This window comes from Sus scrofa, chromosome 1 (genome assembly GCF_054392235.1).
Source record: "Sus scrofa isolate SSC_HxYL_T2T_F1_AM1 chromosome 1, Sscrofa_HxYL_maternal_Yorkshire_Landrace_v2.0, whole genome shotgun sequence".
NCBI classification, from domain to species: Eukaryota; Metazoa; Chordata; class Mammalia; order Artiodactyla; family Suidae; genus Sus; species Sus scrofa.
This window is the reverse complement of record NC_139383.1, coordinates 43,289,229-43,304,937: the sequence shown is the minus strand read 5'-3', so window position 1 is coordinate 43,304,937 and position 15,709 is coordinate 43,289,229. Positions and strand designations below refer to the sequence as shown.

General features: G+C 43.4%; 1 protein-coding gene across 5 annotated transcripts in view; it reads right to left on the bottom strand.

The window, feature by feature from the left end:
• Positions 1–15,709, bottom strand: part of LOC146406048 (uncharacterized) — a 30,715-nt gene that overhangs the window by 4,242 nt on the left and 10,764 nt on the right. For 2 of the 5 annotated variants that reach the window (XR_014804822.1, XR_014804824.1), the window contains 2 exons: positions 12,143–12,357; positions 8,865–11,748 (listed from right to left, as the gene is read on the bottom strand). Coding sequence is in view for 3 of the 5 variants with exons in the window: in XM_084958167.1 (XP_084814293.1) it covers positions 4,597–4,687; positions 7,561–7,887 (418 nt within the window). In the remaining 2 variants the exon portion in view is untranslated. Of the gene's footprint in view, positions 1–4,596; positions 4,688–7,560; positions 11,749–12,142; positions 12,358–15,709 lie in introns of those variants that run through there. The other 3 variants (XM_084958169.1, XM_084958170.1, XM_084958167.1) reach the window with 3 other exon arrangements.

Here is a 15,709-nt window from a genome sequence, read left to right as displayed (position 1 = left end):
ATAGCACTTAAACGTTCCATACAGCACTTGTAAATTCACAAGTTCTCTGTTCTGTTGGTGGTGGTTCCTATCAGGGCCAGATACTGTGTAAGCAAAGCCTACAATATGTATTCTTTTCACCCCCTTCAGTAACTGAGCCTTGGTTATCTAATTTGTGTCAAGTGGCTTTAGGAGGCTGCCGGGGGCTGTGCTGGAAATGTACGCAAAGATTTATCAGACCCTGGAGGTGTCCTAGAAGTACAAGGTTGGTGGGAGTGATAAACTGCCACTAACCTACTCTAGCTGTACATCAATTCAATTTCCCTTCTGTCTTTAAAGTGGCCTCAGGGAACAGGACATGTGATTAATGGAAAGAACAAGGGCTCGAGGGCCCAATATACCAGGACTGATTCTCTGTTCCATCCTATAATAGCCGCAACCTTGGGCCAATCAATTAAGTAATCTCCAGGTTTCTCATCTGTAAAATGTAAGTAGACATTTATGTCTTATACAGAGATTTTGCATGAATTAAATCAGTGTAATTTAATTCAGGCAAGCTCCTGGAGTCAGACAGGTTAGGATTTGAATTCTGGCTCAACCGCTTATTTGCTGTGTAAATTTAGTTTTTAAAACTTCGGTGTCCTCAATGTATGCAATATTCATAAAAATGATTTCTATCTTATTGGGCAGTTGTGCTGAACAAATGAGATTGTCCGTAGAAAGAATGGAGCATAGGGCCTGACACACAGCAAATGGTCAAATGAATGTCAGTGGTTATTATAGGAAGCACCACGCACAATACATTATTTCGGGTTCTCTTAACCAGGTTGCAGATGAATAGGAGGCAGTTGCGACAGATGTGCCCAAAGGCAGACTCTTTTCTTTACAAAGAATTTCTTTCTCTTTTTCCTTTTTTTTTTTTTTTTTTTTCTCCTTTTAAGAATGTTCTGGTACATATTAGCAAAAATTTGGGGGAAGGGAGCCTGAAAAGTCTTTCAGTGTGTGTATTTCCTTCACAAGGAAATCCATGTGCTTTCAGAAGAAGCTGGGTCCTGGAAAGGGGCCAGTTAGAGTAAGTGCCTAAGAAGGCAAGTAAAACATGAAAGAAGAGACTTCCTGAGTCCAAATTTAAGACAGATCATTATTACCGTTAATATTTTCATTAATGCTGTTTATGTGTTTTTGAAGAAGTATGAATTGTGGTTGGTTTAGAGGTTGAATTTTATTTAAGAGGTAACTGTGAAGATGTTTCAAACTGGAGAACAATATCCCTTTTGGTAGTTATTAAATGTTGGCTTTGGGAAAATGTTCAGAGTTCAGATGATTGGCGTGAAGGTTTGGCTCCAGGGCTGTCTCCAGGCAGATGCCCACACCTACCAGCCTTGCCTGGGCCCCCCTGGGTTCTCCAGAGAGTCTGTGACTCCCTTTCTTTGTGGGCACGTCCTCAGTGCTCAGCAAACCCATCGAGCACTGGGTGTCATTCATCAACTTTTTGTGTTCAGCGACATTTCACATCACTGGCCACATCTGATGTTCAGTCTGTGTTAGGAAAAGATGGGTAGATTTATGATTTACACTATAATGCTGCTTGAAGATTTTTGCTGTTTTTAAACTTCCCCACCTTTCGCTTTTGTAAAATGGCTCTCTCATCCCCAAGGCATGCTAAATGAATATGCTTATAAAAGTGGTATTTCGTGATTACCAGGGGCTAGCGAGAGAATGCGGAGTTATTGGTGAATAGTACAGAGTTTCCATTTGGGATGACAAAGAAGTTCTGGAGATGGCTAGTGGTGATGTTTACACAACACCATGAGCGAACTAAATGTCAATGAGTTGTACACTTAAAAATGGCTAAAATCGTAAATATTATGTATCTTTTACCATGACAAAAAAAGTGCTAGTTCAACATCAGCTTTCATCAGTTAATATAGACACAATATTTTCCAGTCAGAGAGCATTAGGTGGCCCAAGCGGTTTTGTTTTTTGTTTTTTCCTTTTGGCCCCAGCATGCAGCAGCTTGATGTGGGATCTCAGTTCCTAGGCCAAGGACTGAACCCAGAACATAGTGGTGAAAGTGCTGAGTCCTAACCACTAGACCACTAGGGAACTCCCAGGTGACCCACGTTTTAATGGTCTGCCATGTGGGCATAGAAACTTGTGGTAAAAGTTCTGTCTCCCCCTGGTATCAAGGACCCTATAGAAGTGACCAGAATGCTGCGCTTCCTCATTAGCGTATGAATTCATTGCATAGAATCAGATGGTTTGAAAGTACTTGAAGGTTTGCCATTTTTTGAAACTCTAAGCACCCTCTTTTCATTGTTGTCACTTAAAGGTTGGATTCTCACTAATGGCTTAGTTATCAAGAGAAGGATGGGCGTAAAAGGCACATCTTCCCTCTTCTAGTGAGTCACTTCTCAAACTCCAATCCCAGTCAATGGAAGGTTTTGACTGGCACAGTCCCATCTCAGGATTTGATTGGAACACTTATATTTTAAAGGTAAATTAAATCTCCTAGGGAAAAAAAAAAAACAAAACATTAAAATGCTTTTGAAGTTCCAATGCTTGAATAATATTGGCAAAATTATTTCCTAACACAGGAATGGATTTTTTTTTTATCTTTCAGAGGCGGGTGACTAGACTAAAGATGAGGAAAGAGGTCTTTGTGTTTTGGGGGGAGAATTGTGCCTGTGGAACTGTGATTTTCTTCTCTCCATCTCCCTCTCTGTTTCTTTCTTCTCTCTTTCTCTGCCCTTGAGCCTCTTCCTCAGCCTCTATTTTCCCTTTCTCACCCAGACAGAGTGCTATAATAATCACAGTTGCATTTGTCAAGCATTCTTCCCATTTTTTCCTTGAAACAACCCTGTGAGGTAGAGGGTGGTTAAGGGAATATTATTATTGCCATTTTACAGATTTTGAAAATGAGATACAGAAAGGATGAGTGACACACAGCTAGGTATGGAAAAATACAGTCCTAAAACCTGAGTCTTGTGACTCTGATCCAATCGTGGTTCCACAGCTGTAGCCCAGATTCTGGGGATCATGCAGTCCATGGTGGGGACAGGGACACAGTCCCACCAGACATACGGCTCCAGTGACTTTGACAACGGCAGATGTGGAGCTCAGTGAATTCATCATTAAGTTCCTCTGAAGATCTTCTCAGGACCTCCCATCCTGTCTATTGAGCAGCCCCCACCCATCCATCTATCCTTCCAGAATGGAAGAGGCAGATAGGAGGTATTCATTTGGGGGAGGGCCATGAGTCACTGGCCTCTGGATTCCAGAGACTCCTCTTAAAGTCTAAATTGACAACTGAGTACAGCCATTTTTTTGTCCAGATAGCTGAGGAGATGCTACAATAAAATCACTTCTCTAAAGATAAATTTGGTTGTCATGTTGAATTATTATCCAGTTAATTTTAGCTACACAGATACCGGATTTGCATAACAATTTATTTATTTATTTTTAATTTTTTGCGTAACAATTTAAAAACATGTTTCCAATTCCCTTTCCTCAAAGAATTTATTTAGTTATGTAAAAATGCAAAAGATTAGTACAATCACCTTAATAGTATGGTTAATGGATCTCTGCCATGACGGGCTGTCATAACTTAAGAATGCTTCACCAGCTTCCCAAACTAAGTTTTACAGACTCAGTTTCCCTTTTTATTGTACTAAAAAAAGAAATCCTAATCTGAGAAGCCTGAAAAGAAATTTCCCCTAGCTGTTATTCTCCATTGCTATTTCCAGTGACCAAGAGAATAAAAAGTATTGTAGGAAAAATCCCACCCAGAAAGATCCCACTCAGGTCACAATTCACATTCTCTTTCTGAAGATGCCCAACTGTGACAAGTAAAGGCTAATTCAAAGACAGATCTTTGGGGCACCCTCTGGTGGTGAGAAGTCACCAGCCCCAGAAGGCCAGTGATCTCTGAGGCTTTTTAAAACGGCCATCACTAAATTTTCCATTCAACACTGAAAATGTATCCAGATCAGGAAAGCAGGAGGGAGTGGAAAGAATCTGAAGTCACAAGACTTGGACTTGAGTCAGAGCACTGTCATTTACCAGCTATGTGAACCTGTGTCTGGCTGGCCAGTTTCCACAGAGCAGAGGTTGAACCTGAAATTTCTCACTGAACAGAAGAGGCAAAGTCAAAACTAGAAGGGTGTATGATTCCATTTATCTGATCGGACCAGAAAAGGCAACCCTATAGACAGAAAGTAGATTAGTGGTTGCCTGGGATTGGGGATGGGAATTGGGATTAAATGTAAATAGATACAGAAGATCTTTTGGGGGTGATTAAAATGTCCTGAAACTGAATTGTGGTGATGGTTACACAATACAGTAAATTTACTAAACATCATGCAAGATACATTGAAAATGAGTGAATTTTATGGTATATAAATTATACCTCAAGAAAGGTGTTTGTTTAAAAAAAAAAAACCAGACAAGGGAAGAGCTAAGTGGATGACTCGTAAATCCATGTACAGAGCTAGAAAGCCTTGTAACTAGATGGGAGGAAAGGGGAAAGGTAGGGTAGGATGGGAGTGAGCAGGAAAAATGCCTAGGACAGCTGCTGCGAGTTAGAACTCTATTTTGTCCACTTCCCATTGTCCATACCTCGTGCCTGAGATGCGCAGGTTAGAGGCCGTAAGGGGACCGTCTCTCGGCTCAGTTTCCTATTGCAGGTAGAGGCAGGGCTTCCACTGACCTGAAACAGAAAGTCTGACCATTCAGGGGCATTGCTGATGGAAGAAGGCTATTAAAGCAGCCAACTTGATGCAGTGGCCTCAAAATGACCATTTTTGAAATGTAAAAAGTGTATTCTTCATAGTTTTTCTCATAACAGGTAATTGGGGAACAAGATGAGATTAAGGACTGGGCTGCAGAGAGAATGTTTATTTTTTACATTATTTTACTAATAGAAAACTTGAAAGTGTGAGAATTTATAAAAGTGCTAAGAAGAAAGTTCAGGAGAATATCTGAAGCTGGGTAGAGAGAAGCCTATTAAGAATTCTAAAAGGGACAACGAATTAATTTGACTAATTTGTTTAAATATTTTTAAAATTATTTAAAACATTTTTGTTTAAAATAATAATTGTGTGCGTGTGTGAGGGACATGATGTGCTGCCCAGATGCCCTCTCAGAAAAGGACCTGTTGCTGTCAGCTTGTTCGGGAATTGCCCCAGCTGCACAGCCACCTCTCCCAATGTCCTCTCCTCCTGAGGAGGGTGGGGAACTTCCTGTTGGAGGCAGGGGTACAAGGCCAGTCATCTTAGATCAACGGAGAACAACTCTGATGGGCTCATTTCACCCCAGAGTTCCCTGTCGGATCTGTTTCACCCCAGAGTTCCCTGTCGGATCAGCCAAGATCACAACACAACTTGACTTCTCTCTCTACCTAATTCTGCTTTCATCTCCTTCTTTCCACAGGTGTTGACCCCAAAGACAGTTCTGCACAATAAACTCCATCTCAGAATCCACCATAAAACCCAACCATTGATTTTTATACCTATCCAGTGGACAAATTCTGGAAAAAAAAATGGATATCTGTTATTTTTGTCATCAGATGAAGCTAACAAAGTATGTTTTCATTTTGGAAAAGAAAAAGAAAAATTACTAGCTTGGTTTTATTCTGGTCAAGATGCCCACATCTAAGTATTCATATAGAAATGGCAGCATCTAAGCCACCTGGTGTGAGCTATTTCAAACCCCCTTCTGGCCCACACCCTTCCTGCTGCTTTAGGTCTTGTTTCTGGTGTGTCTTCGACCAGGTTGTCAGAAGGAACATTGTTGAGGCTGCCTGTGAAGCATAAGATGCAATCTGGGGGGACTGTGAGGAGCCATTGATGATGATGTGTGCCCACATGGATGGGAGTAGATGAGCACAGAATGCCCCAACATGTTGACCAATTCTCAAGCCTCCAGGGAGTCTCTTCTTCATCATGAGCAGGTGGAACATGTGTGCTGGGGGAAAGCCAAATGGTATCTGCCACCCAGATTCCTTAGCGTAGAGTCTTGAACTTTTTAGCAAATACCTTACCAGAGAATCTGTCTACTGGTTTCCTGCTGAGTTCTTTTGGCTCTTCCAGATTTTGGCTTCATCCAGTGCCCATGTTCAGGGGTGCATGGAAACTATAGGGTTAGAAGCCATTGCTGCTGAGAACAAAGGATTCTGCTTGGGCCCCCCCACCCAGTCTTAGGAAATAGTGACTTAGTCATCAATTATAGCAGAAACCATGAGTTATTCTCTCAAACCCACCCTCCCCTAAATACAAAACCTAAGCATTTGCTGGCACATGGCTCTCCAGCAAAAGGCTGCATGTCACAGGCCCCCTTGCAACTAGATGTGAATAGATGAGTAAATTGCTGCCCTTAGGATGAGAGCAGAATCAAAGTTCCAGGTCACCTTTTTTTTTTTTTTTTTTTTTGTCTTTTTGTCTTTTTAGGGCCGCACCCGAGGCATATGGAGGTTCCCAGGTTAGGGGTCGAATCAGAGCTGTAGCTGCCAGCCTACGCCACAGCTCACGGCAATGCCAGCTCCTTAACCCACTGAACAAGGGCAGGGATTGAACCCACAACCTCATGGTTCCTAGTCGGATTTGTTTCCACTGTGCAACAACAGGAACTCCCAGGTTACCTTCTTAAAGGAAGCACTTTCTCACTTATCCCTTTTTGCCAGTCAGGATGCAGATCTAGCAGGTATGGTGCTGGACCCACATCCCACATGGACCAGGGCAACGCCTGGATGAATGGGCCACAAGAGAGGAAAAGCCCTGGCCCCTGCTACAATGAAACCTCCGTAACTTCACAGCATCCCTTGACAATTTGCTCTTGGATGGTTATATAAGAGAAACATAACTTCTTCCTTATTTAAGCCACTGAATTTTTGGAAGGGGAAAATGCAGAAACCAATCATTGTTCTTATATTATATTTTTATAACTCTATTATAGTATTTATTACACCAATATAATTACTTTACCTCTCTGTCTCCTTTTCTAGAATATTTCTTCTTTCTGTAATACTAGCATAGAAGAGGCATTCTGTGTTTTATAAATGCATGAGCAATAGAGTGCTGAGGGAAATTTTTGGAAAAAGGAAGGTGGAGAACTAAATACAGATTTTAATTTCACCATTTCATGTTAGCAAAATTTCCCCAGGCCTCCCTGGTCTGGAGGGACAACTAGAGTCCTGTCAGCAATGCACTGGGACAAAAGTTATGAATGCAACGGAGTTCCCTGGTGGCTCAGCAGGTTAAGGATCCAGCATTGTCACCATTGTGGCTCTGGTTACAGCTGTGGAGGGGGTTTGATTCCTGGCTCCAGGAACTTCCGCATGCTGTGGGCGTGGCCAAAAAAAGGTGAGGAATGCATAAGAATGACAGCTTTCCCTTCTCTCACCCTTGGAGGAAAATCCTAGTGTGTCCGGCTTAGCATTCTGTACTGCATCATCTGATCCTGATCAAAATTCACAGCCATCTTTCAGAGCAGATTAATTCATGTCAGGAACCACTGAAAGGGGTGGGGGTTGTGTCAGAAAAGGCTGAGAAGGGAAGCAGGGAGCAGGAGGCCGAGTATACTTACAGTGCATGAGGAGTGGTGAGAAGCCGGGGAAGAAGGAGAAAGACTGAACCAGTGAGCCCGGGGGTGCAAACAGTGTCTCTTTTTTTTGGGCACTATTTGAGAGATACAAGAAAAGACCAGAATTAATGTGCTTCTGATGGCTGGTCTCTGCTCTCTGGCAGCATCACCACGGGAGAATGAGCTGAGGACACTGGACACTGGAATAGCTCCTGCTTCACTGGTTTTAACCCATCTCTTCACAAAGGGCCTCAGCCTGTTCCCCAGTTTACAGCTTTTTTCTGAGAGTCCAAATGTTGTCTCTCCGTACCCACAAATTCCAACACTCATTGTGACTCTGGCTGCTCATGAAGTTGCAGAAAGGCAACCCCTATCCTCCATAGCTGCCGCAGCTATCCCAGCAAAGCCCAGGTCTCTGCTCACAGCAGAGGTCTTCATGAATGCAGACTCCTGGGGACTTTGCATTCTTGGAGGCTCCAGGTCTCCAAGATTGACTGAGGAACTAGTGTCTCAGATGCACTTCCTTCTCCCCTCAATTTTTCTTCCAGATACATATGAAAAAATTAAAAGTTCTTTCTTCTTCAGCCCAAAAAAAAAACCTCATCATGCAACTCAAATACTTGTGGTCCTAGTGTAAAACGCACATCAGAATCAAGCTGACTCAAAGTAGGACCTGGCATTAGTCAAACCTGCAACACAATGAATGGAGCTTAAGATCCTCACCAGCAATTCAGTCCTGGACTAAATACCTGGAAGGTAACACATCTGAGCTGTCGTGTGGCTCAGGTGGGGAAACCACAACTGCCAATGACTGGTTGGCTGGGACTCCTGGGGTTCCCGTAATAGGGTTGTAATTCCTCAGTCTGATGGACTCATGGTATGAAGACATAGCTTTATGCAGCATTATTAGTTTATGTAAATAAGTCAGAAACTTTTAGCCAGAATTCAAATACCCAGGAAACTGAATTGACTATTAACAAGATTACTGACTTGCAAAAATGCATTTTGTTCTTAATGTTTGACAAATGCAATTTTTGCTCCAGTTGTTTAAGATACAGTTTCTCATGGTTGGTGAGGAAAGAAAGCTGCTTGCTCCAAATGTGCAAAGCAATGACACTTGCGTAACATGGGGCCTTAGGGCGGTGACCAGATGGTTCACTTCTGCTGACAGGCGAGATCCCTGCTAGGCTGTGGATGAAGACATGCAGGCGTTATTGGAATTTCTGTTTTACCAAAGGAGAATTAAGGAATATTTACCAAATGGGTTTTCTGTGTGCCCGTATTTACTACCAAAATTCCCGTGTGAATAAGGTCATACAATAAGCCCTTTATTTGGTATTACATTGTGCTGAGTCCTGACACTAAAACAGAATATCTGAAATAACTGTCATAATGTGTGGCCACCTTAGGCAGAGGACAGAAAGCCTGCAGCTATTTGCAGCTCCCAGCACTTCAAAACGTGCAAAAAAATGCAAGGTAAAACACATACATAGGCGTACACACATACACACCAGTGCTTTACGGGAATGGAAAAGGAAGACAGATTTCCCTCTTTAAATGATATATTCTCTAACCTTTCAGATATGTGAAAGCCAGCTTAAGCTCTGAAGAAAAGGTAAGTTTCATCTACTGGGTGATCTCTGGGATGCCCCCGGGTGATTGCAGATCCCAAATGTAATCATTGAAGTGTTGGCGTTTTTGTTCTCCTTTTCTGCGTGTTCATGGCAGAGCTCCATTGTCTATGCTCTCAGGCAGCTTGTGCTGACAGATTCCACGTGAAATCACAGAGGGCAATTCTCCGCTGCTGACGGGAACGCTGGGGTAGGGGGAGAGCGCCCTTCCGCTGGGGGTTGGGCCCTGACTCAGAGCAGGATGCCCAAGTAATTCAGTTTACCCAGACCAGCCAAGCCTCTGCGTCTGTGCTGAGAATCCAGCCTGGAGAGACTCCTCTAGGATGACACCTAGAGATGACTGAAGGAAACAACTCTGGGCGACCTCAAAGACAAAGTAAGGGTGGGTTCTGTTCTGTGTGCGCATGTGTGCGTGCGTGCGTGCCTGCACGCATGCACGTGTGGGGGCGTCTTGGGTGTGCTGTGGATGGGATGGGGAGGTGTTGCGGACGGTAAGGGAAATTGCCAACTCTTCTTGGGTGTTTGAGAAAAATCCGGTTAGGTTTCTACCTAACAGGATGCAGCATCAAAAAAGAATTTCAGATGGATTTTTTAAAAATATGTAAACAAAACCACAAAGGAATATTTTTTTCCTCTGTAAAGAGATTGTGATTACATCTGACAGAAACATTTAGGAGCACCACCAGCACCTTGTGACTGATGAGAGGTGGAAAGTAAGAGAGAGAGGTTAGGGCTGAGAACCAGATTGGGGCTCCTGTATTCTTCTCTGTGGAGACAAGATACTGCCTGCATCACCCAGCCCCACCTGCCCTAGCTGCTCCGTCACCAAACTCTCAAACAAGGCAGTCCCTGAATTCCTTACTATGACAATTACATCATCTTGCTGCAAATAATGAAAATATCTTTTGAACCAAAACTTAGGTCACAAGGTTCCTGCATGGTCTTAAAATGCGGGCAGGGCTGTGCCTCCAATGAGGGTATAATGTTCGAAAGATGGTTCAGCTTTAAGGACTCTGTGCTCCCAAGTGGGATCTGAAATGCCAGGAGCTGTTTGGTGGGGTGTCTCCCAGGTCCTCAGGTCCTTAGGAGAACCGTGTCTGACCTCATAAAGCACATAATAAAATTTATCTTGGAAAATCTTGGGACTCCATAATCTCCACATGTGGCCTCTGAAGGAATTCTTTTTCCAAAACCATGTTTAATCTCACGAAGCCCAAAGTAAGTCCTAAAAGACTTATTTCTTTCTTTTTAATTACCTAGGTAAAAAATCCCTAATGCATTTCCTTTCAATGGGCTAAAGCCCCACTTCTAGGCTTATTGGAGATTGCATGATGCAGAACATCATTGTGGGGCCCTTTGGCAGTGATGGAATCAGGAGATGCTGGGCCCCATGGCAGAGGTGCTGTGACCAGGTGCAGGCAGCGGCTTCCAGACTAGCCTACAAAGGAGCGATAATCATCTCTCCCGGTATTCTCAGGCAGTTGAGAGCTATGCTAGTTAAGAGTCCATGTGAGGTTATCGATTTTATTGCTTAAATAAATAAAATTTTAAGACATCCCTCGTAATCACTGTGTCTTCTTTGAGCTCTGTCTCCGGCTATGTCTTCTTTATTGCAGGGCGGAGGGAAATTCTCTGTGTCACTTCTACATGCCTTGTGACAAATTTTGCCCCAGACTGCTGTTTCAAGGATACTTATATTAAAAAACAGCCTCGGAGGATACGGATAGAATCTCTTTCTGGGGCAGAGGACATATTTGTTTTCTGGCAATGATAATAAAAATGTCTGTCTCCAGAACAAAGGTTGGGCAGGTTTGCTAAGAGTCCCACTATAAGATCAGAGGTCTTCTAAGCTCACAGCTCCTCGGCTTTGACCTAAACCCTCTGTGTATCCACCTGGGCCCACCTCTGCATCAGCCCCATGGGGCTTGGGGCCGAAGGGGAAGCTATGAGAACATGAGCTCATGCTGCCTGCTGTGAGTAATAAATGTCCTTTGTTGCTGACCAGGGGTCTGCATCTTGTGCCAGCATCAGTGAAGCTCTGACTGGCTAACTGAGTGCAAGCAGAGTAAAAAAATCAGACCCCTCACAATTTTTTTTTTGGTATGGAAGTTCCAGGGCCAGGGACTGAATCTGAGCTGCTGCTACGGCAACACCAGATCTTAACCTGCTGCATCACAGCAGGAACTCCTCACAATTATTGACATTATTTTATCTGGTCATCTCTTTGGGTCATCATTTGACCTGAAGCTGGGGGAAATGATAGTGAAGGTATGATAAGGACAACAAAATCAAATTAAGTAGCTAATGAGAGTTTAATGTTGCTCTCGCCGGGGTCCTGCTAGCCTCCTGGCTGTCTTGACTCCTTCCTTGCCCCCATCGAAGTGAGTACCAGGCCAGTGCATGGCTGGGCGCACTCTGAGTTCTTCAGTGTAGTGGGTGCCTCTGTGTACCAACCACTTCTCAATCCGTGATCTGGGCTTCTTGCCACAGTTTTGAAAGTTTGGAATGCTCCCTGACCTGAGGCTGAGAAGGGTTAAGAAACTTGTCCAATTCACAGAGCCTGGTAATGGAGGAAGGATTTCCATTTGTATTAATCTGGTAGCAAAGCTCATGTTCCTCCCCCCACAACCCTCTGCCACCTCAGTTACACAAATGAAGTTTCAAGGGAAAACAGAAATCGTTTAAGTGGATGTTGGCCAGTCTGCTTAACTTCCTCAAATGACTGCTACTACCCCATTTCCTGATTTGCTGCCCTATTTTATTTGACCCCTATTACTACCAATCCATAGCGGGTCCTCCTCCCTCTTCTCATTAGCATCTCTTTTTGAATGTAGAGATATTAATGGACTTTTTTTCACCACAGATTTAGAAATCTGTGTGCGGAAATGGGCTGAGAAGGATTGAGTCATGCATGATCTAAGACGACAATGACAGGAAGTATAAGATGAACTGACCCTTGACAGCAATGAGAAAGCAATCCATGACCTCAGCTTCCAGTCCTTGGGGTTTAATATGCATCCACTGGAAACCTGAGTTGGGAGCGTGCATTTCCAAGTCTTCTCCATGGGGCCTCATTTGAGGGATGGCTGCCGTCCAGCCCTGTATTTCCAGGAAATGAGCCTTTGATTCTGAATGGTCTTTGCTTTAAAGGAAAGGCATTTCGATGATTCTGGAAAGGAGAAGAACATTTGGGGAAAAAAAAAAAAAAAAAGCTGATGAAAAGACAGAAAAATCCACAACCCACTTTCATTTTCAGTCTGCTGACACTGGCCACCGCCTGTGTATCAGCTGTGAAAGTCCCTGTGGCCTGTGAGCAGGTGGCGAACAGCCACACTTTCAAGCTCCTCTGTTTTCTTAGAATTCACCAAACTCCTCAACCCCAGGTAATGCCTTGGGGTGTGGAAGTTTTGAAAACAAAAGTGTCTTTACAAATTCATCCTCACCACCGGTTGTAATAGTATTGTATTTTCCCAGCAGAACTTGTATTCCTTGCTGCCTTCAGGATAACGCCAAGGGCAAACACACTCTAAAATGTGACAGGGTTCAATAGCTTACTGCTAATGTGAACTATCATCAGAGTTGAGACGCTGAAAATTATGTAGTGAAAAAGCCGTGTGGAGGGGGTGGGATGCAAAAGACCAGAGACTATAGGAGGAATAGAGAGATGGTTCCAAACATGGGAGATGAAAAATACTGCTGCATGGGAATAACTGGATTGATCCTAATCAATGAGACTCATGAGGAAGCCCCAGTGCAGGACAAGAAATTTGAAGTCTTTTCGGGTTTCCTGATGTGGCACAGTGGATCAAGAATTTGACTGCAGGGACTCGGGTCGCTGTGGAAGGGCAGGTTCGATCCTCGGCCTGGAAAGAGGGTTAAAGGATTAAGCGTTGCCGCAGCTGCAGCTTGGATTCAGTTCCTGGTTTGGGAACTTCCATGTGCCATGGGTGTGGCCATAAATTTTTTTAAAAACTCCTTTCTTTCGACTCAGATATTTCTTCTTACTCAACTGTTCGCAGCCTGTTCAGGCCACGCAGCCTGCATTTTGACTAGTGAGGGAGTGAAATAAAGACAGCAGTGATGAGACAGGCGATGGGCCTGGGCCTGGCAGGGCGCCCAAGCCTGGCTTCTAAAATGAAAAAAGAAAAATGAATGAGTGCAGTTTTGAGTCTGTTTACCAACGGCCTCTGGCCACTTCCACAAATAGTCAAACCAACCACAGTTTACAGCCCTGTCAGCCCAGCCAGCTGTGGCCCTTGTTCTGGTTGATGTAAATCACCATCACTGCAACCCCCCCCCCCCCCCCCGCTCTGAATGACTGCCCAGCCATGCCACAGCAGAAGAGCAGATGCTCTCATTATCGCAGAGCATCGGTTTTGTGTGTACATGTGTGTCTGGTATGGGCACATGTGTGTATGTGTGTGCCCATGCACATGCTCACATGTGGCAAAAATGTAGAAGTGAGAAATAAATCATCAACCCAGTCAGATCTGCCCCCCCCTTTTCATTTTGGTTTGTGGAACAAGGTCTATTTCTTATATTTTTAAATTTGTGTTTTTTGCTTTTCTCTTGGTGTGGGAAATTCGACACAGCTCTTAAAGTAATCGTAATAATATCTTAAGACAAGGAGCAGAATGTCCTGAAAGTTGTGTCTGACCCCCTTATGACTGTGTATTTCTTTCTTTCTTTCATTTTTGTCTTTTTAGGGCCGGCATATGGAGGTTCCCAGGTTAGGGGTCAAATCGGAGCTGTAGCTGCTGGCCTACACCACAGCAACGTGGGATCCAAGCCTCATCTGTGACCTACACCACAGCTCATGGCAATGCCAGATCCTTAACACACTGAGCAAGGCCGGGGATCAAACCCATGTCCTCATGGATGCTAGTTGGGTTTGTTAACTGCTGAGCCATGATAAGAACTCCTATATTTCTACAGGAGTGTGTATCTGCCTGTGTCTCTGGGCCTAAGCAAATCTTTCTCCGCTTTTGTCTCTGCATCACGTCTTTTAAACCATCTCTTTCTATTCATCATTTCTACCTGTCTCTATTTTTGCCTCTTCCTCTCATGCTTTCTTCTTTTCCCATTCATTTACTCAAAATTAGATTGAGTGCCAACCACTGTATATTATCTCTAAGAATTACAAAATCCCTCCTTCCCCTACTCTGAATCAAGCAGCATTTTTTTTTTTTCTTTTTATGACTGCACCTCCAGCATATGGAAGTTCCTGGGCTAGGTATCAAATCAGAACTACATCTGCCGGTCTACACCACAGCCACAGCAACATGGGATCTGAGCTACATCTACAACACTATGCCACTGCTTGGGGGCAATGATGGATTCTTAAGCCACTGAGTGAGGCAAGGGATCGAACCTGCATCCTCAAAGAGACAATGTCAGGTCCTTAACCTGCTTAGCCTCAGCAGGAACTCTGAGAATCGAGTAGCTTTTTCATGCATGCACTTCAATTGATATTTGAAAGTCAGTCTTCTTGAGGAAAAAAAAAAATGTTCTTGACCATTTCTCTGACTCTGGATGGGGTTTTCCAGAAATGTCCATGATGTTGACCCTATATGACACAGAATGTTGATGCCCTTCAAGCTAGTGAGAAGTAAGTCAGGAAAAGGGCAATCCAGACTCTCGGGTGTAGAAAAGGATGAGACAATACTTTCTGTAAAAATTAAACACTCAATTAAACTGCCTGATTTTGAACTTTTTGGAACATGAAACACATGGCTCTAGAAAGCATGGAGCAGGAACTGAAAATGTGACAACATTCGAAGTTTGAATTTTTTCATCTACAAATGAGGATTTGCAATCTTAAAACAATTCAGATCTGTGACTGGGACACTCCTTAATTTATTTCTCAGTAAACAGACCTCTGAAAGGCCTCAGGCTACCCATCTTCCAGAATCCTGACCCTGGTGAAACACCAGAGCTGGCGGCACCACCTTGCAGGTAGTCAGTACCAAATACATGGGGGTTGAAATTCATTAGAGAAAAAATATGTTGGAAATTTCGTTTTCCCCTGGAATATACTATTGCACTTTCTAAGAATCTCTCGATTGCCTCTAATTGCTGGAAGGCCTCATGTGTCACACCAATAATTCCAGCATTAGTAGGAAACTCAGAAGACATGAGGAAAGACTGAATTCATTATTAATGAGAGGACTGCCGCCCTCTAAGGAAACACAGTGCACTTAATACCAGCCTACCTCATCTTCAATCAATAAATCCCTGCTCTCTAATTGTTTATGGCATCCCCTTGGTAGGTTCACTGGAGAGGAGATGGCCAATTAACAAGCACACTTTGGCCTTAATTAAGCTGCCCTTTCCTGTCCATGATACTACTTCAATATAAATGGACACCGTTGCTGCCATATTTTATTCCCATTATAGAACTGAATTCCAAATTAATTCTCTTAAAATATTATCCAATGAAAGCTTTTCTTATCTAATGAAATGCATATTCTTTATTTTAAATGAGGAAGGGAATTTGCTTAAAAGATTAATTTCTTTCTTGC